At 44.8% G+C, this 23,953-nt stretch overlaps 1 protein-coding gene across 3 annotated transcripts in view; it reads right to left on the bottom strand.

The window, feature by feature from the left end:
• The window catches only part of Dhx8 (DEAH-box helicase 8), a 36,347-nt gene extending 14,297 nt beyond the window's left edge, over nt 1-22,050 (bottom strand). For 2 of the 3 annotated variants that reach the window (XR_015630425.1, XM_087570800.1), the window contains exons 1-15: nt 21,890-22,050; nt 16,135-16,220; nt 15,343-15,415; nt 14,894-14,979; nt 12,982-13,091; nt 12,205-12,624; nt 11,089-11,233; nt 10,795-10,998; nt 10,121-10,208; nt 8,013-8,110; nt 6,201-6,348; nt 2,882-3,063; nt 1,530-1,724; nt 516-701; nt 217-427 (exon numbers count right to left, since the gene is read on the bottom strand). Coding sequence is in view for 2 of the 3 variants with exons in the window: in XM_087570800.1 (XP_087426926.1) it covers nt 217-427; nt 516-701; nt 1,530-1,724; nt 2,882-3,063; nt 6,201-6,348; nt 8,013-8,110; nt 10,121-10,208; nt 10,795-10,998; nt 11,089-11,233; nt 12,205-12,624; nt 12,982-13,091; nt 14,894-14,979; nt 15,343-15,415; nt 16,135-16,220; nt 21,890-22,037 (2,380 nt within the window). In the remaining variant the exon portion in view is untranslated. 3 annotated transcript variants of the gene reach the window in all.
• Nucleotides 22,051-23,953: the final 1,903 nt, after the last annotated feature.

The raw sequence follows: 23,953 nt of genomic DNA, 5'->3' as shown, positions 1-23,953 counted from the left end.
TATGAACTCTAAAAAGCCAAGAGCGCCATAAAGAGACACCCTGTCTTGAAAAACCACAAAAATAAGTAAACCAAGAGGTTATGATCCTTCTACACTTAAATACGGGCATTTAAACATTTCCATCACTATTCTAAACACACATGCCTGAGGCTTACAGAGACAACAAATTTAAAATGTGTTTTCATAAGACTAGCAGAAGACAGACTCTGCCCTCACCTGGCGGCTCTGTCAGGTGGATCTGCATGACTGTGATCAGGCTGGCGTCCAAGTAGTCTGTTTCGGGCTCCTTTGTGTACAGAATCTCCACTGGATAGGTTCGACCAGGGATTGTGAAGATGGGTGCTTCATAGAAGTACTGAGAAAACTTCACTGCATCCAGGGTGGCTGAGGTGACAATCAGCTTCATGTCTTGTCGTTTTTGAACTGTCTAAAGGGAAATGCAAGATGGCTTACTAAAAAAGACCAGCAAAACGTCACAGCGCACTCAAATCCTATTCCCAGACACCAGTGTTTACCTTTTTCAACAACCCAAAGAGCACATCTGTGTGAATAGTCCTCTCATGTGCCTCGTCCAGCATGATGATGGCGTACTGAGTGAGATCGGGATCAATCAGGCACTCTCTGAGCAGCATGCCGTCTGTCATGTACTTGATGACTGTTTCTGGGCTGGTGCAATCCTCAAATCGAATGGTGTAGCCTACCTACAGCAGGGCAGAAGAAGACCAGAGACATGGGGTCTCTCTGTGAAGTTATCAGACTGGCCTTTAGTGACAATTTTAGAACTCTGATTTCTTTAAAAAATTCAGAAATATTGTAAGAATATGTCCTCATTTTAATCCCAGGTGTGGGATATGGGGCTACTTCAGATTGTCCACAAAAGCTGACAAAAATTTGCCTCGTGCTCTAGCAGGACCATGATTTTGCCAACTGTAGATCGTTTCTGCAACTGTGTGACGTTTGAAATTCTGGGGACTTTTCAGAGGACATATAAATGCTAGGGCCCCAGAATGGTGTTGGCTGTTGGTCACAGAGCAGCTTTGTTAAGCAGTCATGCCCAAAACACAAAATAACAAGAAAAAAATTAGATATCCTAACAGCAAAGATCAAACTTACCCCAAGGAACTGGAGGCCCCTAATCAGCAGGAAGTAGTCTAACAATAACATCGCCTCCTTACCAAACCCTGATTTTATTAAGGGATCTCTTTCCTTTCCTCTCTATCCATTTTTCTCTCTTATCTAGTGTTATGGGGTTTAAAGGGTAAAAGAAAGACAATCCTACAAAGAAGCAAAAGTAAGGTACACTGGCCTTCATACTCCTACTAGAGAGGGAATTACAGATCACAGTGGTTTCCTTTAGTAAACTTTGCCCTGCTCTGGACTTAAACCTGAATTATTTGATGACAATGAAAATCTCCCTCCTTTGGGAGGAATCTAAAAAGATGTAATAATATTCTCGTTTTATAGATAAAGTATTTGGGTCAGTCTATTTTTCTTCTGAAATTCACACAGCAACTTCTCCAACCACTTACCTCTTGACCAAGGCAACAACCAAATTCCTCTGATACTCTTTTGGCCACAGACATAGCTGCCACTCTTCTGGGCTGGGTGCACCCAATCTTGCCCCTGGAAGTATAGCCTGCCTCTGCCAGGTACTGGGTGATCTGTGTTGTCTTCCCAGATCCTGTCTCTCCGATTACAATTAGGATCTGATTGTCATGTACAGCCTGAAAGGGGCACAATATAAATATATTTGTTAAAAATTGCCACAGGGGGGCTGGGGATTTAGCTCAGTGGTAGAGCGCTTACCTAGGAAGCGCAAGGCCCTGGGTTCGGTCCCCAGCTCCGAAAAAAAGAACCAAAAAAAAAAAAAAAAAAAAAAATTGCCACAGGAGGGGTTGGGGATTTAGCTCAGTAGTAGAGCACTTGCCTAGCAAGCACAAGGCCCTGGGTTCGGTCCCCAGCTCCGAAAAAAAGAAAAAAGAAAAAAAAATTGCCACAGGAGCTGGAGAGGTGGCTCAGCCAGTAAGAGCACTGGCTGCTCTCATAGTGGACCTGGGTTCAAATCCCAGCATCCACATTGCAGCTCAGTAGTCCAGGTGCCCTCTTCTGACTTCTGCAGGCAACGGGCATGCACATGCTGCAGACATACACACAGGCAAAACACCACGAAGGAAGGAGGATTTTTTTTTTTTTTTTTTTTTTTTTTTTTTTTTTTAGTTTGAGGCCTACCTAGGCTACACAGTAGATTTTATGTCAGCCTAGGACATATGAGACTGTCTAGGAAAACCAAAATGAAGGGCTTGGGAAACGTAGCTCAGTTGGCAGCACAGTTTGATTCCTAGCACTTCATGGGTGGTGCACACCCATAATCCTAAACTAAGGCAGGAGCATTAGTAGTTCACGCTCATGAGACCCATTTCAGAAGGAAATGTTAAAGGTCGGTGTGGTGCTCACACCTGTAGTCACAGTACTGGGAAGGCTGAGGTGAGAGGATGGAGCGCCATTCTCTGAGGCCAGCTGGGATACAGATGAGTTCCCCATCAGCCTACGCTAGCCAGAATGAAGCCATGCCTAAGAAAGATAAAGGAAGGAGCCAGAGAGATGGCTCCATGTCTAAAGATGCCTCAGCACAGGCCTGAGTTTGAACCCACATAAAGATGGGAGACATTCAACCCACAACACATCCTCTGACCCCTCAAGTGCCCTGGCCCCTAAACCACACACATACGTAGGTAAAAGTACACACAGAAAAATAGTGGTAAGTCTGGGGATACAGCTTAGTAGAACAGTGCTTGATCAGATTTGAGCTCCAGCACCCCAACACACATCCCAATTAGAAAACATTCTACACCCCATCCCTCACCCCAAAATGGCCTCCCACCTGCACCAGCTGTTCCTTCAGTTTGTAGATAGGCAGGCTCTCTCTCTGCTCAAGGATTGACATCTGGGTCTTCTTCCCGTAAGAAGCTTTGTTGCCCCCAAAGGCATGCTTCTTCCACTCAGGAATGTCATTGGGCATCATCCCAATCCCCCTCATGTTGGCAGCGATCTGCCTGCCTTCCGCTGCAAAGGAAAACAAACTGAGTTCTGTTTCAGGCTCCTGCCATGCGCCATCTTCTCAAGTGATAGCTCAGTGCCTTCTAAAACCCTCCAAAGCTGTGCGCCATCACCACCACCTGATTTTACAACGCCTTCATCCCTCCAAAAGAAACAATCTCCTTCCCAGACAGCACTAGTCTGTTCTCGTTCTCTCTCTCGTTCTCTCTCTCTCTCTCTCTCTCTCTCTCTCTCTCTCTCTCTCTCTCTCGGGCTGGCACACACTGGACACCTCATACAGTGTGTGGTGCTTTGGGCCTGGTTTCCTCCACCCGCTGTTTTTAACGTTAACCCTAAAATTTGTAGTCTGAATTAGGAGTAAAAGGAGCAAGATAAAGAGAATTTTGGTGGCTCTCTCAAACACAAAAATGTTACAAACCTGCTGACAAAAACACCTGTAAAAACATACTTCAGTCTCAGGGACAGGAGAGAGAGCTCAGTATGCTCCTCTTCCGAAGGACCCCAGCACCCAAGATGTGTGGCTCACAACTGCCTGTAACTTCAGCACCGGGGATCCAGCACCTCTAACTCTGTGGGTAGATACCCATACACAAGCACTTAACTTAAATTTAACTTAAAACAGTAAAAGTAAATCTTTAAATACGTATTTATGTAAGTTTGAGTCAGGGCTACATAGTAACACTGGGATCTCCCTCTCTCTCTGGGCCTCTGTCTCCCCCGCACACACACACATCTATCCTTCTTCCTGTCCTTTCTAGTGATAGGGGATAAAACAGGAGATAACAGATGAGGAAAAAAAGGGTCGGGGATTTAGCTCAGTGGTACAGCGCTTGCCTAGCAAGCGCAAGGCCCTGGGTTCGGTCCCCAGCTCAGAAAAAAAGAAAAGAAAAAAAACAAACAAACAAAAAAAAAAAGATGAGAAAAAGAAGAACGCACAAAGTAGCAAAGGCCAGCTACAGCCCTCTTCTGAACATTCCTGATACCTCAACTGAGATGTCTCCTGGCTACCTGAGACACAGGTCCAGCTCTGCAGTCACTTTCCCCACACACCTGCTCCTCATCTCACCCCAAGCACCATCACTCTGGTGCTCACAGTAGACCTGGAAGCTATCTTTGGCCACTCCCACTTCTTCTATTCAATATTCCAATATTCAATACATTCAGCATTCGACAGTCTACACTTCTCAGATATTTCCTCTTGTCTGATGATGCCATACTCTGCAGGAGTATACTGCTTAGGACACTTTTACATTCCATCATGCACTCAGGATGAGTCCAGATACCTAAAACCATCTACAAAGCCCTGACCTGCCAATCCTGCCTCATCCCTCGACACTCAGCACAACACACAGGCTTTCAAAGGTCTTGTCTACTGAAAACTGGTTAACACAGGCCATTTCTTGCCTGCCATCACATACTCTCTAAACCCCTATGAAAGACTAGGTTCTAGACAGTCATGGCGGCTCACACCTGAAATCCCAGCACATAGGAGGCTGAAGCAGAAAGACTGTTCCAAGTTTAAGATCAGCCTAAGCTACCGTTAATTTAAAGTCAGCCAGAACTACATAATGAAACCCTATCTTAAACAAACAAACATACATCAGAGGCTAGAGAGATAACCAGTGGTTACCAGAGGACCCAAACTGGATTCCTAGTATCTATACGGTGGCACTCAATCACCTGTAACTCGAGATCCAACGCCCTCTTCTGACCTCCATGAGCACCAGACACATACAAGGTACACAGAGCTAGAACACTCAGGCACAACACCCATCCACATTTCAAAAAACAAAAACAAGGTATGGAAGGAAGCTCAGCCACTAAGAACATTCACTACTCGGGTGGAAGACACAGTTCAGTTCCCCGCACCCTTATTAAGTGGCTCACCACGGCATGGAACTCTTAATTCCAGGGTGTCTGATGCCCCCTCCTTGCCTCCAAGGGCATCCATATGCATATAGCATGCACACATACATTCAACCATATACAAATATACATAAAAGCTGTAGTTTTCACTCTTTGTTTTTTTTGGGGGGGTTTGTTTTGTTCCTTAATGTGTATGAGTACACTATCACTGTACTCAGACACCAGAGGAGGATGTTGGATCCCATTACATGGTTGTGAGCCACCATGTGGTTGCTGGGAACTGAACTCAGGACCTCTGGAAGGAGTCAGTGTTCTTAACCACTGAGCCATTTCTCCAGCCCCTTTTGTTGTTTTTGAGACTGGGTCTAACACAGCCCATGTTGTCCCAATGTAATTGAAGTTCATCTTGAACTTTTTCTTTTTTTCCCAAAACAGTTTCTCTGTGTACCCTTGAATGCCCTGTGACTTGCTCTGTAGACCAGGCTGGCCTCAAACCTAGAGATCCCCTGCACCTCTGCATCCCGAGTACTGGGACTGAAAATGTGCACCACTACCCTCCAGCACGGCCTCAAACTCTTAATGCTGCCTCTACCTCCAAAGTGCTGGGATTATAGGCTTGGGCAACCCCATCCGCCTCATAATGTACTCTTTTCTCCCCTTGTGCTGGGAATAGATCCTAGGGCTTCATGTATGCTGTGTACACAATCTACCACTGAGATACCTCTCTAGCCCTTACACTAGACTATCTTTAAAATAAGTCTTAAAAGTCATTTAGAAAAAAACTCAGCCACTGTAATGAATTGACCAAGGTTATTGAAATACTTATTTTAAACAACTGTTTAAAGTTAAAGCATTGGAGAGGTGGCTCAATGATTAAGACCATCTGTCGTTTTTTTCAAAGGGCCTGGTTGCTGCTCTTCCAGAAAACTGGAGTTCAGATCTAAGCATCCATGTCGGGCAACTTACAACTGCTTACAACTGCCTACAACAGGTCCAGGGGATCAACACCATACAGGGGCTGGCCTTAAACTCAAGAGATCCGCCTGCCCTCTCTGCACCTGAAGTGCTCAAATTAAAAGCATGCACCACCACCAAGCCCCAGCTAAAATTAATTTTTTAGAGGAGATAGTAAACTGTAAAAAGAAATGAAATATAAAAAAGCTACAATACAAAAAGAAAACCAAGGCTAAATTTTCACTTTGTGTCTACAGTATCAATTGTACATATACATAAAGCCTTTTTTATTTTTAAAAAAGGTCCACACTCTGGAGCCTTACCATCAGGCAAGGGGTCCACCCAGTGTTTGTTGAGCCCCATGGGTATAGAATCCATCTCTGCTTCCCGCTGGGCCTGCTTCAGCTCCCGCCTTTCTTTGGCCAGGGCACTCTGCATCATGGCTGCTTGGGAGAGGGAGCCATCCGGGTTCTAAAACAGAGGAAAAACAGCAAACACTGAGTATCTAGGAAAAGGTGGACGGTTAGCCTAGGCACACACAGTGCTGTTTGCCTTTAATCCCAGCACTTGGGAGACAGAGGCAGGCAAATCTCTGTGAGTTTGAGGCCAGCCTAGTCTACAGAGCCAGTGTCAGACCAGCCAAGGCAGCATGACTGAGACTCTGTCTAAAAAATACAGACGAGGTAGAACTACTGTCATCTGAAGCACGAGAAGGATAAAGTTCACATCCATGTCTCAGGCTACAGAAAATCAATGGATCATCTGGAACACACAATAAAATTCTATCAGTGAAAGAACCTTTAGCTTGAACAATCATCCCTTAGAGCAAGGGATGATGCTACTTTTAGATGCATAAAGGACAGAACAAAAGACTGGAGCAAGATGTGTGCAGACCGAGATCCTAGAACTCAGGAGGCTGAGGAAGATTACTGTGTGTTTGAGGCCATTCTTGGCTACATAACAAGCAGCAAGACCCTGACTCAAAAAAACAAAGAAAACCAACAACACAAAAAGAAGAATCCTGGGGAGACTTCTCAGTGAGTGAAGCTCATGCCATAGTGTGAGGACCTGAGTCCAGATCCCCAGAGTCCACACAAGGCAGACAGCAGCGTACATCTATGGAATCCCAGCATTTCTACAATGAAATGGGAAGCAGAGACAGAAATCCCCTGAAGCTCAAGGGCCAGTTGGCCTGGCATACTCAATGGTGAACAAGAGACCCTGTCTCAAACAAGGTGGAAGGGGAGTGTCAGCTTGTCATCTAACGTCCATGTGTGAACTGCGGTGCGGTCACATGCCTGCACACACACATAAATATGTGTACATGCATACACAGTTGGGAGGAGAAATGGAAAAGAATTCTTAATAACCCTAAGGACTAAAATTTAGGGTAATATGGGTGTTTCAGTTAGAATTAAAATCAGCTCCATCATGGGCATCCTTAAAGGTCAGTGAGTTGCCCATCCCTAACAACGCAAGCAGCTATGAGACCACGTGAGAACACTGAGAGAGTGGATTACAGCTGGATGTGTGCCTCACACCTGTAATCCCAGCACTCAGGAGGCAGAGGCAGGTAATCTCTGAGAGTTCCAGGCCAACCAGGGCTACATAGTAAGACCTCGCCTCAAAAAACAAACCAACCACCATTATGAGTATTATATAGGCTAGCTGGGCTCGCACACCCTTAAGATTATCTGCTCCACACCAAAAATTTTGGGGGTTGGGGATTTAGCTCATTGGTAGAGCGCTTGCCTAGCAAGCGCAAGGCCCTGGGTTCGATCCCCAGCTCCGAAAAAAAAAAAAAAAAAAAAAGAAAAAGAAAAAAAAATTTTTTAAGGATTCTGCCTTGAACTCTGTGTTCTGTCCTCCAGGGCAGCAGAGACTCAAGCCCTAAGGACCTAAACACAGCAACAATGGTAGAGCAAGCCCTCTGCTTATCTCTCTGCTTTCGCTCAAAACGCAGTAACTAACCACAAAGATTAAACAGGCAAACGCATGGAGCTGAGCCACCCTCCATTTTCAAGATGTAGACCTGGTTTGTAATCAGGTGGCCTGACTCCTACTTATGCTTTAAGCCATTGCTTTAAGGAAACAAGCTGGTGGGTGTTTCCAGGTAAAAAGCCCCACCTTCTCACCTTAACGATTTTGATGGGGCTCATGTCCATGCTCTGCTTGGTGTGCCCTCTCAGGAACGGAGGCTCCTCTTCAACAAGTTCAATTTCAAGATCCTCATCTAAACGTTCACCAAATAGAGGTAGTTAAAACAAGAGGACAGTCATTTTCATCAAAAAGTTTAATTTCAGGCTCGCAAGTACCTGAGTTCAATTCCTGGAGCCCACGTGGAAGGAGTGAACACACACTGCAAGCCATCCTTTGAAAGCTATGCATGCATACAGACAGGCACACACGCATGCAAACCCAGAGGCACACTTTTATACATAGCATAGTTTCCCAAACTGGCAATATGGCTAAGGGTGTAAAGTCACTTGATGTTCTGAGCTTGACCCCCAGGACCTACGTGGTAAAAGGACAAACCAACTATGGCAAGTTGTTCTGTTTTCCATATATGGACCACAGCACATGTGTGCTCTCTCGCTCTCTCTCTCTCTCTCTCTCTCTCTCTCTCTCTTTCACACACACACACACACACACACACACACACACACACACACACACACACACACACTAATAAGCAAATGTATTTTTTTTAACTAAAGGAATAGCGTCCCAGGTCCAAAAGACATCAGCAGAAGCAAAACTCTACCCTAGGTGACTTGCTCTTCTTTCCCCACACCCACTGCTAGGGCATTTCTGCTCCAGTCAAAGAACTGATTAAAACTGCTGTCAAAAGAAGCCAAGCCTGTGAAGAAAACTGTTCTGATATTCTAGATGGTGTTACTCGTAATGGTCCTGCCTCAGCCTTCAGAGCTGAGGTAACAACTGCGCCCCATCTCATCTAGCATTTCTACATGTTGAAAAATACAAGGTCTTCCACACAGGTAGTAACAGGCAAGCTTAGGAACCTCATAATAATCTCATTCATAAACGAAAGGGGGCTGCAGCTCAGAGACAGTACCTGCTAATATATGCAGGGCCAAGTTCAATCCCTAGCACCACAAAGAAAAAAGTATTTAAAGGTTAAGAGTGGCTCATGCATATAAACCTAGCACTTGGAAGTGGAAGCAGGAGGATCAATAGTTCAAGATCACTGTTGCCACATAGTAAACTATAGGCTAGCCTGGGCTATATATGTATGTCTCAAAACAAACAAACAAACAAACAAATAACAATAATAGCACACACACACACGCCTGGAAACTAAATACATATGCACCTAAAGTAAATTGGGTAGACAGCACATGCATGTAATCCCAGCACCCTGGAGGCTGACAAAGGAAAATCAAGAGTCCAAGTCTAGGGCTGGAAAGATGGCTCAGCAGTTAAGAGCACTGGCTGCTCTTCAAGGGGACCTGAGTTCAATTTCCAGTACCCACATGGCAGCTCACAACTGTCTGTAACTCCAAAGGAGTTACAAGCAACCTCATACAAGCAACCATGTAGGCAAAAACACGAATTCACATGAAATAAAAACAAGTCATTAAAAATTAAAAGGGGGAGGGGGTTGGGGATTTGGCTCAGTGGTAGAGCGCTTGCCTAGGAAGCGCAAGGTCCTGGGTTCGATCCCCAGCCCCGGAAAAAAAAAAAATTAAAAGGGGGGTTGGGGATTTAGCTCAGTGGTAGAGCACTTGCCTAGCAAGCGCCAAGGCCCTGGGTTTGGTCCCCAGCTCCGAAAAAAAGAAAAAAGAAAAGAAAAAATAAAATAAAAATTAAAAGGGAGGGCTGGAGAGATGGCTCAGTGGTTAAGAGCACCAACTGCTCTTCCAGAGGTCCTGAGTTCAATTCCCAGCAACCACATGGTGGCTCACAACCATCTGTAATGGGGTCGGGTGTATCTGAAGACAGTTACAGTGTGCTTATATACATTAAGTAAATAAATAAATCTTTAAAAAAAAAAAAAACTAAGAGAGAGAGAGGGGGGACCAAGTCTAGCCTCGACTACATAATGAACAATAGGAACAGGTAACTGATCTGTGTAAACACGAGCTTCTATCCAAAGATGAGGAGTGAGTCAGGGAACAAACAGTGAATACCCACGAGGGAAACCACAAACAGCCCGCTCTAGCAATGCAACTTGCAATCACCCTCCCAACCCCTCCTCCAGCTAACCCAAGTGGCAGATTACCTTCTTCATCATCCACCTTAGGGAGAATGCCGGTCTCTTCATCGAAGTCTGGAAACTCTTCTTTGGAAAGCACATTGGCAGCAATCATCTAGAGAGGGCAGGAGGAGGCAGCACTGTAACTAAGACCTGCAGCTACCATCAAAACTCCCGTCTCAGTGTACATTCCAGAGATGTCACACGAGGAGTCTTCTCTTGGAGTCCAGCATGTAAGAGTCAGAGTGAGCCACATGTCCAATCCCCAGGGACCAGCACAACAGGGCGCTGAAGGCGTGGGCTCAGAGGCACTGTCCCCAGGAAGGGTTACTGGTGCCTTCCCTTACCACCACAGCTCCTGGCACTCTTTCATGCAGCATGCAGCCCTACAGTTACTTGTTTAGCCCTGTCTCTGCCCCTGGGTGCTGAGTCCCTCAAGGGCACGAACCACAGAACCCTGTCTCTGCAGCCCAGTGCTACCCAGAGCTTGACACACCATCACTCTAATGCTCACTGAAGAACGAGGAAAATAACAACAACCGCAGTCACCACAGGCTAGGTACTAAGGTTCAACTCTGCTCACTGTTAATCCCATGCCACCACCTCTGGCCCTGGTGGACAGATGCCGCCGCAGGCTGCCATATCTAGGGCCCACTCTCCTAACTACCATGCTCCATGCTGAATGACTCTGAGTCCCCAACCTGTTTGATCTCCCACTTCTCTGGGTCAGAGATGCGGGTGAGCCGCTTGCGCTCCAGTGAGTCATCCTCTACTTCAGGAGCACTGACGAGGGAGAGGTGGGTGGGTCGGTCTGGGTTCCGCATCGACGTCTCTTCGTTGGTCTCCCCGACCAGATTTCTGCGTCTGTTTGGGTTTAGATCTTCTCCTGTTTCTTGATCCACATCCTGAAGCACAATAAGAAGGGAACTGCTCACTCGCTGTCTTCTGACACACCCTGGGCTATCGGCTGTGGAAAGACTGGAGATATCACCCACCTTCATGCTCAGGCTGGTCTTGGTCCCAGTGAAGGACAGAACTTTGACCTTTACCCTCTGGCCTTTGCTCACAACATCAGCCACATTGGCCACTCGACCTTCCCGTCGAAGCTCAGAAATGTGCACCAGGCCTTCCCACCGCTTCCTGAGAGAAAGTGAAGCACCTCTGAAATAAGCCTAACATAACTTTATCCAACTGACTTCTACTCCTGCTGCACCTAAACAAAGCAGTCTTCATGGGCCTGAAACCTTTGCCTCAGGAGGCAGGGCAGAAAGAGCATGAATTCCAGTCCAGCCTGGGACACAGGAAGTCTGAGGTTACAAGCCCTGCCAACAATGGTGAGTTTTTGTCTCAAACAGGTAAGATGGCCCACTTGGTAAAGTGCCACACATGAACATGAGCATAATACACACAAATAAGGAAGGAGAGGAGGAGGAGGGAGAGGAAGAAGAGGAGGAAGAGGAAAGCTCACAAAAGAGCACCAAGAAGTTAGTGTTAGCATCACCGCCCCCTAAACAGAAAGATAGACTGAGAAGGAAGCGAGAGATCAATTCCCAACTGTCACGATCAGCAAAGGACAGATCTACTGAGGGCAGAGGAAGGAATAAATGGCTCTGGGACATTTCAAAATCAAAAAAAAAAAAACAAAACAAAAAAAAAAAAAAAAAAAAACCAAAAAGCCAAAAAACAAAAAAACAAAACAAAAAAACCCAAAAAACCAAAAAACCTAAGGCTAAGAATATGGCAGGGAACTCGTCTACTACACTCAAAGCCCTTGAAAAAAATAAAAATCAACCAAAAGGCTAAACATTATAACACACGCCTTTAATCTCAGCAAGTGGGAGGCAGACACAGGTGAGAGGCAAACTCTCAGAGTTTGGGGCCAGCCTGGTCTACACAGAGAATTCTAAAACAGCCAGGGAAACAGACTGCATTTCAAAAATAAAAAATAATTAAAAGAAATCAACAAAAAGTCTAACTTCCTAATAAAATAACCCTGGCATACCTGAATTGACTAAGTGTAATTGTGGTAGTGTCTTGGACTATGAACACACACTCCCACTTCAGCAGTAAAAGCCGGTGTACACACTGATGTGAGAGAGTACAACCATTACCTTAGGCCTTCCAGCTGCACGAAGCAGCCAAACTGCATGATGCTGGTCACTTTGCCATTGTAAATGTCTCCAATGGCAGGCTCTTCAGGAGGAGGGCGGTCCACATGCTTATCCCGCCATCTGTCCAGATTCCTCTCCCCATACTTTTCCCGGTCTTTCCGATCTTTGAAGGGACTCTGACTTCTGCTCCTAGACCTGTATCTAGATTTCCCCTTAGCCCTCTCCCGGGTCCTAGAATGTGACCGAGAGCGTGATCGGTGTCTCCGCTTATGGTCTCTATCTCTATCTCTATCTCGCTCTCTGTCTCGTTCTCGATCTCTATCTCGTTCTCGGTCCTTGTCACGGTCCCTGTCCCGGTCCCTGTCCCGGTCTCGATCACGATCTCGGCTCCGACTCCTCTTCTTCTTCTTTGTCCTGTCCCTAATAAATCAACAAAGACCTGTTTGAAAAAATAAATCAACCCAATTCACCTCTACATCCCTAAGCACCCAGGACAGTGTCCTCTGTATAAGCTAGAAACCCTAACCTCTGAACTGGACCACACCCCCACAGGCCAGTAATGACTTAGATGTAGTTGGTCTCCGGCAGCTCCAATTTCTAACTTCTGAGCACCGTAGCATTTCTGGTATAAACACCTTTAGCAAGGAGCAATGAAGCCCAACCTAATGCACAGCCGGTTAAGAGCCCATACACTTTCTCCACAGTTTGCTTAACTGATCCATAAAATTCAACTGTCACAGTATACTACACATGAATGAACAGGACGTAAGGACAAACCTGTGCTCAGTGTCTCTTTGTTTCTCTTGGCCTGCTGCACTGGGCATTAAAGCTTCCAGCTCTTTCAAAACATCCACAGCGACTTTCACATCTTCTTCATCCAACATGGTCTAGAGGGTCAGAGGGCAGCAAAGTAATGAGAAGGAGAACAAAGGATCTGCCCTCCTTCGCATCACTAGCCTGTGGGTTCCTCCTTCAATAAGATGTGAGTCCCGGGGACCAAACTCAGGTCGTCAGTCATGCTCACAAGCACCTCTACCCACTGAGCCATCACTCTGGCCTCAGATATAAAAACTTTAGAAGAAGCAGCACTCTTTCTGCATTCCCTTTCCTGTCAAATTACAGCCCACAGTCTTTACTGTGTGCACCGTGACACAGATGTTGGCCCTCTGTAGTGACAAGGCCTATATCCTAGATTCAGACAACTGCATGTTCACAGGTTTCCTGGGACCTAAGCTGTAAGGCCTAGCAGCGACTTTCGCCGCGCTTACACCATGCTGGGTAATCTAGAAATGATGTAAAGTGTGAAAGGGTGCATGTGTGCTACATGCAAACATTGTACTCATCTCGTCTGAAGAACTTGAGCATCTGTTCTTGGTACCTGGGGGTTCTGGAACCAACCCCCTATAAAGACCAGGGCATACTGGTGCCGATTGTTTACTACCTACCTCTCTCCTACTAGGCAGGCTACTGACATACTAATTCCCTACTCTCCATCCAAACATAGCATGTAATCTGCAAAAAGGCAGAAAACCTGATCTGCTCTCTCTACTGTTGCTTGTCTGGTACACGGCGAGCATGATGAACCAGCCTGCCTCCATCTTGGGCTTGAAAGCCAGCTCACAATAAAGGCAAACTAGATTCACTCCTGGTTAGGATTAAATCTGTCCTCAAGGGTTGGGCTATGTCCCACTGTCAACCTTAACTACAAATGGTTCTGGTCTGCCTGCTCCAGGAATGGCGATCATGTCTTTGTTTCAGAAAGTAGTTATGAGCACCTTGCAACCCTAATTTTGTTTCAAAAGGTTATTAAACCACCTGTTGTGACACCGTGTTACATTCTGCTTCTGTAACCCCACCTATTTGCCTGCCGAATCCCCCACTTGGAAATCCCCTACCCCTGAGCTATAAAAACTTTGTCTTCTCCATGCCCAATGCTGACTTCTTGAGCCCTACCTTAGGAAGAGGCAGCCTATGTCCATAAATAAAAAGGCTTGCTTTAATTACCTGCTTGCTTTAATTAATTTGATCATGATTTGGGTTGGTGGGCTTTCTCATCCAACCTTTGGAATTAACAGGTACTCAGTAAATTCTAAGTTTTTTTTTCCTATGTAACCCTAGCTGTCCTAGAACTCAATATATAAACCAGGCTGGCCCTGGACTCACAGAGATCCTCTTGCCTTTGCTTCCCAAATGCTGGAATTAAACAAATTTACCAACACAGCTATCCTAAAATGAAATCTTTTAAAAATAAAAACATATCAAAAATTACACTTTTGGGGCTGGGGATTTAGCTCAGTGGTAGAGCGCTTACCTAGGAAGCGCAAGGCCCTGGGTTCGGTCCCCAGCTCCGAAAAAAAAAAAAAAAAAGAACCAAAAAAAAAAAAAAAAAAATTACACTTTTAAAAGTATAAATGATAAAAAATTCTAACTTTGTACACTGGGCATCTATGTCAGAATCTTAAGTCATTTCTCGCCTGTCTGATATCCCTTCACCTCTGCTTCTCTGAGTGCCCAAGCTCATCCAAGCTCATGACCTTTGACTCTTATTCTCTGGACCCTTTTATACTCTTGCTCAGAAAAATATCACACAACAGACACGAAGTTAAAATCCAGATAGTCTCTAAGGAGAAGGAGGAAAGGGACAGAGGACACACACTTTGGGCAGACATTCCCCAAACAGCATCCGTACCCGAACTGAAGGGTTGTCTGGCTGGCAAAGGACAGGGAAGAGTTCCTTCAGCTTTTCTTTTTCAGTTTTGGGTTTAACAACGGGATCTGATTTCATTAAGGAGCAGGAAAGAGAGAGAGACACGCATTTAATGTTCTTACTGGTGAATAAAATAACTTCAACATTAGATTTGTGTCTAATGGAAAATAAACAGCATTTTACTACAGGTATCACATAATTACTACAAGCAGTTCAGCTTGACTGTCTAAGTCATTGACTCTGAAAGCCTCAACAAGCTGTGTGCCCATGAAGGAGGGGAAGGGGCATATCAGTCGTCATTTGAGTGTCTCAGAATGTGACTAGAGCATTCATTCTCTTGCTTAGCAACAGCTGAGAGCAAAGTACAGTTTACAGGGATGTCACCACCCAGATCCTTCTGGAGGCTCGGCTCAGCTGGAAGCCCTACTCACCTTTACTAGTAGAAGGCTTTGCTGGAGGCCGCATAGTTTGTATGAGACGCAACAGGTTGCTAATAAGAGAATCCTTGGAAGAAAAGAAGCACAAGACAAAGCACATCAGCCTGTGGATCTGTTCAGTATTACGACAGGAAAGGCAAAGGGTCTGCTGCAGGGAAGTGTGCTGAGGGAAGTTTGCTTATGCACACACACGTGCTGACAAGGGCAAAGAAAGCACAGGAGGTCAGCCTGGGACAGCAGGCAGCTAACTTAGACCAACAGCTCTCAACCTGTGTGTCACAGCCCTTTTAGGAGTCACCTAAGACCATCAAAAAAAAACCACAGATATTTACATGAGTCATAACAGTAGCAAAAATTAGTTATGAGGTAGCAACAAAAAAACAATTGTATGGCTAGGGGTCATCATAACATGAGGAACTGAATTAAAAGGTTGCAGCATTAGAAGGTTGGGAACCACTGGCTTGGATGATGCCCAGAGACCATTTTTCTTCCCATCTTTTAAAACTGCCTCCAAACTAGACTTCTATGGTTCCTGACATTCTGATTCACAGAACAAGAATGTCAACGTCCTCAGAGACTTAATGATGGAAATCCTGTGGTATTCTCCTAGGAAATATGGAGGAAATCTGGCTCCCTAACCAGCAACACAACTTTGCACATTGGACGATTTAATTGGTATATACAAACTGCTCCTTCCTACTTAAAAATCATTGACTCCTATCAAAATTTAAATTCAGTAGCAACACCAAAACAAAAAGAAAACAAAGAATCTTCAGATATACATACTGTGAATTCTGCACCATTTTTGACCAGAGAAGCCTTAAAAGTATCAAAGGTAGTATTTTTCTCAGCAAGACTGATGACAAATTCAGCTGTTAAAAAAAATGAGAAATTATAAATGGGGATTCCATCCAAAAATTGTTTTAAGATATTAAAAACTAATCAGGTTACCCAATTGTCTTTAAAAAACTACTAACTTTACTTACTTGAAGCAAAGAAAGAAGGGGTTGGGGATTTGGCTCAGTGGTAGAGCGCTTGCTGGGTTCAGTCCCCAGCTCCGAAAAAAAAAAAAAAAAAAAAAAAAAAAAGAAAAAAAAAAGTGAAGCAAAGAAAGAACTTTGAAAAAGTCTATTTTTTAAAGATTTTTTTAAAGATTATTTATTTTATGTATATGAGTACACTGTAGCTGTCTTCAGACACACAAGAGGACATCAGATCTCATTACAGATGGTTGTGAGCCACCATGTGGTTGCTGGGATTTGAACTCAGGACCTCTGGAAGAGCAGTCGGTGCTCTTAACCACTGAGCCATCTTTCCAGCCCAGATGCCAGGAATCTTTTTTTTTGGTTCTTTTTTTCGGAGCTGGGGACCAAACCCAGGGCCTTGCGCTTCCTAGGTAAGCGCTCTACCACTGAGCTAAATCCCCAGCCCCAGGTGCCAGGAATCTTAAGCCAGGTCCTTTGGAAGAGTAGTCCCTGTCTTAACTGCTGAGCTGTCCCTCTAGCCCCAAGAAAATCTATTTTTATTTAGTTTTTTTAAGCTCAAAAAGTTTTACTAGTGTTTGAAACCAAACAACAGGACAGACTAGCTCAAATTCCTGGCAGCTGTTGGGAGAGGGAGACAAAAGCCATGCCTTTTAATCTAGGTTTGGAAGGCAGAGAAAAAGAGTCCAGAGCACTAGGGAAAGCAGGCATTGATTCCTGACCAGTAGCTGAAAATGAGGTAAAAAGATGCAGGCAAGAAGAAAAGAGGAAGGCTTTTCTCCAGAAGAGAGGAGAGGAGATGACAGTCGTGATCACGGCCTGGAAGGTCTATCTAGCCAAGGCTGGGCGGAGCTAAGTGTTCGGGTTAACTTAGAGGAACCAGTTGAGAGTCTGCCTGGTAAGACCTAAGCTTTGAAATATCAAAAGGTCTCTGTGTGTTTACTTGGGGGAAAGCTGGTTAAAGAATGATCGCCATATCAATTTCCAGCATTAATTAATTAATATATATAAAATGCTAATAATAGGGCTGGAGAGATGGCTCAGCAGTTAAGAGCACCCAACTACTCTTCCAGAGGTCCTGAGTTCAATTCCCATCAACCACATGGTGGCTCACAACCATCTGTAAAGAGATCCGATGCCTTCTTCTGGTGTATCTGAAGACAGCTACAATGTACTTATATATAATAAATTAATAAATCTTAAAAAAATACTAATAATAATCTTTAAAAAAGAAGAAACAGGAAAAGCATGCCTTTTTAGTACCAGGCTACCCATGCCAGGTGTTTGTGTCCTAGAACCAAGGATTCCACCAGGGACATAGGCTAGACATCAAAATAAAGATAATAAATTAAAAGGAAAAACAGGGCTGGTGAGATAGCTCAGCAGTTAAGACACTGGCTGCTCTCCCAAAGAACCTGGGTTCAATCCCCAGCACCGAAATGGAGGTTCACAACTGTCTGTAACATAAGTTTCAAGGGATCCAACACTGTCTCCTGGCTTCTACAGGCACTGCACAAAAGTGGTACCCAACATAGATGCAGGGAAAACACACACACACAGAAAGAGAGAGAGAGAGAGAGAGAGAGAGAGAGAGAGAGAGAGAGAGAGAGAGAGAGAGAAAAACAGCTAGGCATAGTCCTACACACCTTTAGTCTATTCCCAGCACTCGGGAAGGAGGCAGACTGAGCTTTGTGTCCTAGTCCAACCTGGTCAACTCAAGATAGTGAGTTCCAGGCAAGCCAGGGCTATATATACAGTGGGACCCTGCCTGTCCACGCCCCCCAAAAAAAGAAGAAAAGAAAAAACATTCTTGGGAGTGGAAGTGGACTGATGGGCTGAAGAAAAAAGCCCTCAAAGGAAAAAAATGTAAGTGGTTGAGAGATTGTTCATGGATGTTCTGGTGGACTTTACAAATGAAAAGAAGATATTACTCCAGAATGTTCAACCAAGCTCTAGATGCATTTACACTAGGAAGGCCGATTTGTCCCAGAGAGTACATACCCTCTAATCATAAAGCTAGCAGCTATGCACACTGCCACAGTCTCTAGGGAGACAACATATGAAAGCACAAACACACGCATACACACAGAGACACCGCATGCACACACACACATACACACAAAGAGAAGAACACATTCTACAGTTTCTGGAAGGTCAGACCCAATCTATAAAAAGGAAATCAGCGGGGCTGGAGAGATGGCTCAGTGGTTAAGAGCACTGGCTGCTCTTCCAGAGGTCCTGAGTTCAATTCCCAGCAACCACATGGTGGCTCACAACCATCTGTAATGAGATCTGATGCCCTCTTCTGGTGTGTCTGAAGACAGCGACACTGACTTATATAGAATAAATCTTTAAAAAAAAAAAAAGTAAATCAGCTAGCTATTACTAGATGATACAATTTTCAAGTGAAGTAAATGTGGTAGTTTGAATGAGAATGGCCCCATAGGCTCATAGGTTTGAATGCCTGATTCCCAGTTAGTGGAACTGTTTGGGAAGGATTAGAAGGTGGAAAAAGTTTGTCAGTAGGGGATGGAAAATTTCAAAAGTCCATGCCAAACTCTGTGTGTGTGTGTGTGTGTGTATGTGTGTGTGTGTGTGTGTGTGTGCCTGTGGATCAGGATGTGAGCTCTCAGCTACATCTCAGCACCATGTCTGCATACCTCCTACCACACTCTCTGCCATGATAATAGACTAACCCTCTGAAACTATAAGAAAACCCCAATTAAACACTTTCTTTGTCATGGTGTCTCATAGCAGCGATAAAATGGTACCTCAATGGTAAAGATGCACACATGCATGCAGATACCCTTGGAGGCCAGAAGGCATTACATTCCCTGGATCTGCAGCTATAAGTGGTTGTGAGCCTTCTGATGTGAATGCTGGGAATTGAACTCAGGTTTCCTGTGAAAGCATTGAGTGCTCTTTAACTGATGAGCCATATCTTCAGACAGTAAAACTTTAAAAACCAACATGGGGGCTGAAGAGATGGCTCAGTAATTAAGAGCACATCCTCTGCTTGCAGAAGACCTTATTTCACTTTCCAGGCTCACAACTACTTGTTACCTCCAGCTCCAGGGAGATCAACATGCGAGCAAAAACACTCATACAATTGTGCATATACACACATATATATAGTTAAAATAAATCTTTCAAAATTTGACTGGCATATTTTATATGTATTGCACATATGAACAGGCTGTCTTTATTGTAGTTAATTTTTTGCTGTTTTTGAGACAGCCTCATACCTGATTCACATACATGCCCAAGCTACCCTCAGATTATCTATGCATGACTTTGGAATTGCTAATCATTCAGCCTCCACATCCCAAGGCCTAAGATTATAGGTGCCTGCCTGGCTGTCATTAACTTCTGATGACTTTCAGAAAAAGCCAAATCCACCCAAGTACATGGACATAGCTTACAGATAATTACAAGTTAATAGCAATGCCTATAGTTAATACGTTTTGAAGCTTACTTGCCTGCCTTACTTACTTGCATTGTTATTTCCAAGTTTTTACAACAATCTAAGTAGGCAGTCACTATTGTCCTGATGTTTGAAATAGCACCCTAACCAATAATTGATGAAGCCGGGGTTGGAGTCCAGGCAACCTGACTAATCCCAAAGAGCTAATCTCAAAGCTAGCAACAGCAGCACATTTACACTGACAGATTCATGTTGGTATCAGATCAAAGTGGTGCAAATTTCAGACTAGGGATGCTCAACCTGTAAAAATAGGCACACCTTGACTGGGAGAAAACGTGACCCGAAATGTATTAGCTGGGGGATATCCTAGGTGCCATCTGCTAACCCAGCAAAAAGAGATAACGTTCTATGTCATGGATAAGGAGACAGCTCCTTCTGCGGCATCTTTGAATTTCCTGTTGTCAGGGTGTGTTGTTGTTGTTTTTGTTATGGTGGTTTATTATTTATTTTGCTACCCCCACAATCTCATGCAAGCATTATACCAATTCCCAGCTCTCCCTAACCTCTCTTAAAACAAACATTCCCTTTCCCTGGAGTTCTCCACTTGATGACTTCACATGTTCATTTTAAAAAAACAGTCTGGGGGCTGGGGATTTAGCTCAGTGGTAGAGCGCTTGCCTAGGAAGCACAAGGCCCTGGGTTCGGTCCCCAGCTCCGAAAAAAAAACCAAAAAAAAAAAAAAAAAAAAAAAAAAAAACAGTCTGCATGATTTGCTGGCCAGCACCTTAATTCCAGCACTTTGGAGGCAGACGCCAGAAGAGATCTGTGATTTCGAGGCCGGAGGATATCTATGAGTTTGAGGCCAGCTTGGTTCTAAGTTTTGAGTTCCAGACCAGCAAGAGATATACAGTGAGATAGATAGATAGACAGACAGACAGACAGAGACAGAAACAGAGACAGAGACAGACAGGACATGGCTTAGCAATTTAAAAGACCTGGGCCTAATTCCCAGAACACACACAGCAACTCAAAACAATTTGTAATTCCGGTTTCAAAGCATCCGAAACTTTCTGTAGGCACTAGACATGCAGGTGATAGACATAAAAGCAGACCAAACGCTCGTGCACATAAAATAGAATGCTTGGGGCTGGAGAGATGGCTCAAAGGTTACACTGGCTGCTCTTCCAGAGAACTCAGGTTCTAGTCCCAGTACCCCCATGTCAGTTCACAACTGTCTGTAACTCCAGTCCCAGGGGATCCGAAACCCTTTTCTGGCCTCTGCAGGCTCCAGGCACCCACATGATGCATGGACACACATGCGAGAAAAACACCCTCATATATAAAGTAAAAAGAAAGGAAAAAAATACTCAAATTAAAAACAAAAAACAGGTGACACTCTTTCAATCACCTTCCTCCATCTATAATCATTTTCTTCATTTAACAACAAATAAAGCAACCCTGTACCAATCGAACGGAACTGCTCTCGCAGGCTCCTAATTCACATACAGGGCCTCTCGTTTTCATAAGGGATTCGGCTATGTATATATTATGATCTGAGTCCGAAGCCTTTCTTATTTTCTTTCTGGGTTCCCTAATCATGGTTTGCCCCAAAACAATGACGAGTGTGTGAGAGATAAGAATGTGTGACTAGTCAAGAACGCGGCAGAAAGCACAAGCTCAAAGTAGTTGTCTACTGCCTCACTGTAGCGAAGATCAAACAAGATAATGTGGATGAAGTGCTACCCAAATATCTCGTGAGCTTCTAAAAATTATTGGCCGTAATTAGCACCATCATTTTCGTGGGGGCTACTGCTACTGCTACTGTTAAAGCTATTTAACCACCTAGAACTGGAAAACAAATACCAAGCAGAGATGGCTGCCCCAGACTTCATTGGCAGCTCAGAGTAATGGTTTTCAACAGCTCGGTCTGGAGGACTCTCAAGCAGAGGCCACCGCCACAGGTTCCCGGAGCCCAAGTCACAATGACACACGCAGACACACACACACGTTCCCGGTGCCCATGTCACGATGGCACAGACAGATAGACAGACAGACAGACCACACCACCCACACCCACGGCCCAACAACCGCTTTTCTCCTGCCTCCCTCGAATAGGGACCTTCCTCCAGCTCACCCAGATCCTTGTCGTTGATGCCCAAATGATTGTCCAGCTCCGTGCAAACCTTTGACACCAAAGACAGGTACTCGAGTTTAGCGAGCTCTTCCGCCGGGCCAGGTTCCGAGCCCATTAGGACCCCGGCGGTGGCCACGGCCACAGCCATGGCTACAACTTCCCTTTGGTCTCCTTCCGGTCGGCCAGAACGCGAAGTTACAGCTTCCACTTCCGGGTCGGCACACGTCTCTTGTTTACAGTGACTTCAAGAAAGTTGTCTGTCTCCGTATGGATCAGAGAGATCTGGCAGGAAGTTCTCACAGACGGCCAGACTCACTGAATTAAGTTGTACGTTGAGTGGCGGCCTCTATCGGTTGAGAGGACTCCCTTGCCTTTACGTTCCTTAACGTTTACACTCAGCGCGCTTCCGCACTACGTCAGCAGAGGGCGACCGTGACCTATGCAAGGGAACCCGAAAGACGTTCACCTGAACGGACTGCGCCTGCTCATTAGGATTAGAGGGAGACCAGACAGAACTGTGCCTGGGAAAAGCAAATTGACTTGTCCTTGATCAGTTTAGTTCGAGACCTCTTGTCAAGTGCTCTCAAGTGACCTTACACCAGCAAACGATAGATTCTGGTTGCTCATCTGTAAACTCGGATAATACTATCTAAATGGCTTAGGGAAAGACTAAATGAAATAGCTACGCAAAGTGGCTGACCCAGAGTAGGCACACTACAAACGGTAGGTGCTATTATCCCCCAAACCGCGAGTGTTCCAGCAAAGCTTATCTCAAGCAGTTCCCTCAGTCCTCTTACAACCTGCTTCTCTAAATCTCAGCTGTGTTGTGAACCCGAGGTCATAAATTCAGGTGTCCCGACTCTTTTCCCTTTAGCAAAGCTTTACTTACAATGGATGTGAAGGGTTTCCCATGTCTTCATATTCTGCGTAAAAATATAAGAAAACATCTCCTCCAAAGTGAGCATCAATCAAAAGACAGAAAAAGTGCCCCCTCTGCTACTTTTCGCTGACTCAGTTGCACTATTGTATCTTTGAACTCTTTGGAGCACTTCAGTGATAACCAATTGCAGGCAAGCTGGACCTGCTGGGGCTCTCTTTTAACTGAAGCACTTGAGGTGCAGAAGCAGGCCGATCTCTGTGTTTGAAGCCAGCCAAAGTTACCTAGTGAGAGCCTCTCTCAAAATTGCAGGCCAAGTGCAGTAGCTCCATGTTGCCAGGTTCCCAAGGATTTAGTACATTGCCATCTGAGTTCCTGATGCCCTTCCCTTCCTTATAACTTACTTAACTTTATTTTATATGCATGGTTTTGCCTGCATTCATGTCTGTAAGGATGTCATATCCCATGGAGCTGGAGTAACAGACAGTTGTGAGTTGCCATGTGGTTGCTAGGAATTGACCCTGGATGCTCTAGAAGAGCATCCAATGCTCTTAACCATGGAGCCATCTCTCTAGGCCCCTTGCCTGCCTTCTTTTCCCCATGTACAGAATGGGAAAGACTGCCCTCAATGCTGCTCACTCACCTGCCAGGACAGAGTTAGGTTTCAGGAGTTAATTCCACTTGACCCTTCTTCCTCTGCATTTCCTGCTACTAAAACTTCATGTTTCCATCCAGCTGCACTTTTAACCTTTTTTTTTTCCATATTTATCTATTTATTTATGTGGTTGCTGGGAACTGACCTCAGGACCTTTGGAAAAGCAACCAGTGCTCTTAACCACTGAGCCACCTCTCTAGCCCAACCTTTTTTTTTTTGTTTGTTTGTTTGTTTGTTTGTTTGTTTGTTTGTTTTTTTGGAGCTGGGGACCGAACCCAGGGCCTTGTGCCTGCTAGGCAAGCGCTCTACCACTGAGCTAAATCCCCAACCCCTCTAGCCCAACTTTTAACCTTTAACAAAAAGAAGGAAGAGAAAGGAAGCTGTTTGTCTTTTTTTTTTAAGATTTATTTATTATATATAAGTACACTGTAGCTGTCTTCAGACACACCAGAAGAGGGAATCAGATCTCATTACAAATGGTTGTGAGCCACCATGTGGTTTCTGGGAATTGAACTCAGGACCTCTGAAGAGC

The sequence above is a fragment of the Rattus norvegicus genome, chromosome 10 (assembly GCF_021556685.1).
Source record: "Rattus norvegicus strain SHRSP/BbbUtx chromosome 10, alternate assembly SHRSP_T2T, whole genome shotgun sequence".
In the NCBI taxonomy this organism is placed as follows: domain Eukaryota; kingdom Metazoa; phylum Chordata; class Mammalia; order Rodentia; family Muridae; genus Rattus; species Rattus norvegicus.
The sequence above is the reverse complement of the archived record's forward strand: the minus strand, read 5'-3'. Positions and strand labels throughout refer to the sequence as shown.